This window comes from Myotis brandtii, unplaced genomic scaffold (assembly GCF_000412655.1).
Source record: "Myotis brandtii unplaced genomic scaffold, ASM41265v1 scaffold1056, whole genome shotgun sequence".
NCBI classification, from domain to species: Eukaryota; Metazoa; Chordata; class Mammalia; order Chiroptera; family Vespertilionidae; genus Myotis; species Myotis brandtii.
In genome coordinates, this window is record NW_005353564.1 from 149,464 (window position 1) to 152,910 (window position 3,447).

The following is a 3,447-nucleotide window of genomic DNA, read 5'->3' on the forward strand; positions in this document are numbered from 1 at the left end:
GGGGCGGCGCCCCAACTCCCCAATCGGCCCTGCTCTGAGCCTGACCAGGGGCTGCACCTAGGGATTGGGCGTGCCCTCTGCCACCCGGGAGCAGGCCTAAGCCAGCAGGTCGTTATCTCCCGAGGGGTCCCAGACTGCGAGAGGGCACAGGCCGGGCTGGGCCCCCCCGCCCTGAGTGCACAAATTTTTGTGCACCGGGCCTCTAGTGTATTTATAAAGAGGATAGAATGTTCATTTTTTGTAGAGGAAAGGCAATATAAAAATAACTATAGGGAAATGCAACAAAGTGGTGATCATGTATGAAAAGGCTGAAGGTGCAGATTATTCATTTTAAAGAGTTTCAAGTCCTAACCGGTTTGGCTCAATGGATAGAGCGTCGGCCTGTGGACTGAAAGGTCCCGGGTTCGATTCCCAGTCAAGGGCATGTACCTTGGTTGTGGGCACATCCGCAGTGGGGGGGTGTGCAGGAGGCAGCTGAACTCTCTATCCCTCTCCCTTCCTCTCTGTAAAAAAATCAATAAAATATATTTTTTTTAAAAAAGAGTTTTCAAAAGTCCCATTCACCAGCTACTATTAACATAGTATTTTCCACCCCATTGCTGCAAAGGGGATACTGGTAAATGCAATATTTTAGTGGGGTCACCATGAATAATATTAAGTCTCTGCTACTAAGGAAAAAAAAGGAACAATGAGTATTGTGTAACAACCAGCAGACTCTGTCACAAGTATCTGCTGTGCATCCAGTACTATGCCATTTGGGGGGAATAACAAAGAAGATACATTATTTATACCCTCAATATATGGAAGTGAGATTTTAAAAAAAACATTTAAACAATAAACAGAAAAAATAAGCATGTAATACCATTTTATAAAATATATACAGAATGCTTAAGAAGTACAAAAAAATAAATTTTAGATTAAAAAATCAGGGCAGAATTCTTGAAGGATATGAGTAATGAAATAATATCTAGAAAGTTCTTCAGGACAAAAATGTCTGTTCTGAAAAATTGAGAATATCCAGATGTTTTCCAACTTTACTAAGAACACAAGAAAAAAATGTGCTTAATCCATTTTGTCTTTTAATTTTAATGATATATGTAATTATTCTATTCTAATAAAAATGATTAGTAAATATTTTTAAAGAAAATATTTTAACTAAGAATTTATAATAAAAATATATCTCCTTGACTTAGTAATTTTAGTAGTTCAAATGTCAATTCTTTTTAGTTCTCATAGTCTTTTCCATGTATTGAAAAATATAAAATAAGATTACTTTTAATAAAAATAATATGATTCTGGGATGATATAGAGTATTTGAATTCTCCAATAGGTCCTTTTTAAAAATGCTCAAGACCAAAATATGTAAAATGCTCCTTTCTTCACTTCCCACTCATACAGAAACCATCCACTGTGCAGTTTGTCAGTTCATATTAACCTCTTCCATGCCTGCAGTGTATACTTCTATGTCTGCATGTTCTGCATTTGTTATATTGTATTATAATTCTCTCTTTATGAATCTATGTCCTCTACTATATTATAGGATATTTCTGGAGGAAGACTAGAGAAGAAAGAGAGGTGGCAGTGAGAGAGGATAGACAAGTTGGACTTTTGATTTTAGGAGAAATTATTAGATTCCTCAGAGATATATTTCTCATGTATCCCCATTCTAAATCATTAAATGATAGCTTAAGAGAGCTTGATTTGAATTGAAGGGACTAAATGAAATACCAAGTAGGAGTGTTTACTCTCCCACTCTAGAAGTAAGAGAGGATAAACCTTGCCAATATGGAAAGATTTAAGGTTAAACCCACCTAAATGCCCTCACCCCGCACCCCCCCCCACTTGTCTGTGTCCATTGGTTAGGCTTATATGCATGTATACAAGTCCTTTGGTTGATCTCTCCCCCTTACCCCCACCTTCCTCTACCTCCCCTCTGAGGTGTGACGGATCTGTTTTTGTTCATCAGTTTCTTAGGGCATGAGTGGGGGGGGGAGGGCAATAGGGGGATAAGGACACATATGTAATACCTTAATCAATAAAGGAAAAATAAACCCACTTAAATGCAGAGAAAAGAAATATTTCCTGTTAAATTAAAAGTATGAGATAATTGAATTTTAGAGACAATTCCTTAAAATTATTAATGTTAGGCATGATTGAATGTATCAGCTAGTTCTCTGATTTTGCAATTCTGACAATCTACCCATGCTGCTTTTCTCTCAAGGAGAACTTGCGACTCCATAGCTGTTTCATGGCATTCTTTACATCCTCATTCCTCAGAGTATAGATGAGTGGGTTTAGCATTGGGGTGATGGTTGTGTAAAACACAGAGACAGCCTTATCCAGTGGGAAAGTAGTAGATGGACGAAGATAGATAAAGATACAAGGGACAAAGAAGAAAGTTACCACAGTAAAATGAGACCCACAGGTAGAGAGAGCCTTGCGCCGGCTTTCTGCAGACCGCTTCCGAAGACTCAATAGAATGACTGTGTAGGAGGCTAGAAGAATGAGGAAACACCCCAGGGAAATGAGACCACTGTTGGCAATCACCAACATATTTACCAGGGTTGTGTCCGCACAGGCAAGTTTTAGAACTGGGTGGACATCACAAAAGTAGTGGTCAATGACCTGAGCATTGCAGAAGGGCAGCTGAAAGGTCAGGAGGGTCTGAACAAAGGAATGACCCAGGGCTCCCAACCAGGACAGTGATGCCAGCACAATACAAACATTGGCACTCATAATAGTAGTATAATGGAGAGGTTGGCAGATGGCAGCATAACGGTCAAAAGCCATGACAGTCAAAACGAAAATCTCAGCACAACCAAAAAAGTGGAAGGTAAACATCTGAGTTACACAGCCCCAGTAGGAAATAGTCTTTTTGTCGGAAACAAAGTCTGCAATCATCTTGGGTGCCGTGGCTGAGGAATAGGCAATATCCACAAAAGACAGGTTACTGAGGAAGAAATACATAGGTGTGTGGAGCCGGGAAACAGAGAAGACTGTAAGCAAAATGAGGAGATTTCCCACCGTGGTCACGATGTAGAAGAGGAGGAATAGGGCAAAGAACATCTGCTGCATTCCAGGATCTTGGGAAAGTCCTAGGAATATAAACTCGGTGACATTGTTGGCCACGTCCATGGGGACCCAGGTAAGACTGGTAGAGTGGCTCTGGTTCTCTGCAAAAGTAAGTAAGTGTTTATGAACCTTGTAAGTCTGGTAAAGCTGAAACAAACAAGTCTTGTAAAAATATTTAGGTGATGCTAAATAGAGTAGAAAAAGTTATTCATAGTTTTTAAACGTCTTAATGGACATTTTTCTCATTAATTTTCTGACCACATTATTGACTTACATTTGATTTTCTGTTACATTTAGACTGACAGTTTCTTTCTCCCAAACAAGAATCTAGAGAATATGGATTTTTTTCTATTGAATTTCATGGCTTTTTCCTAA

The 3,447-nt window shown here is 39.1% G+C and overlaps 1 protein-coding gene across 1 annotated transcript; it reads right to left on the reverse strand.

The window, feature by feature from the left end:
• Positions 1 to 2,196: 2,196 nt before the first annotated feature.
• LOC102244556 (olfactory receptor 4S2-like) lies at positions 2,197 to 3,135 on the reverse strand. The gene has a single exon (XM_005856944.1). It carries the CDS (start codon positions 3,133 to 3,135, stop codon positions 2,197 to 2,199), a length of 939 nt encoding a protein of 312 aa, XP_005857006.1.
• Positions 3,136 to 3,447: the final 312 nt, after the last annotated feature.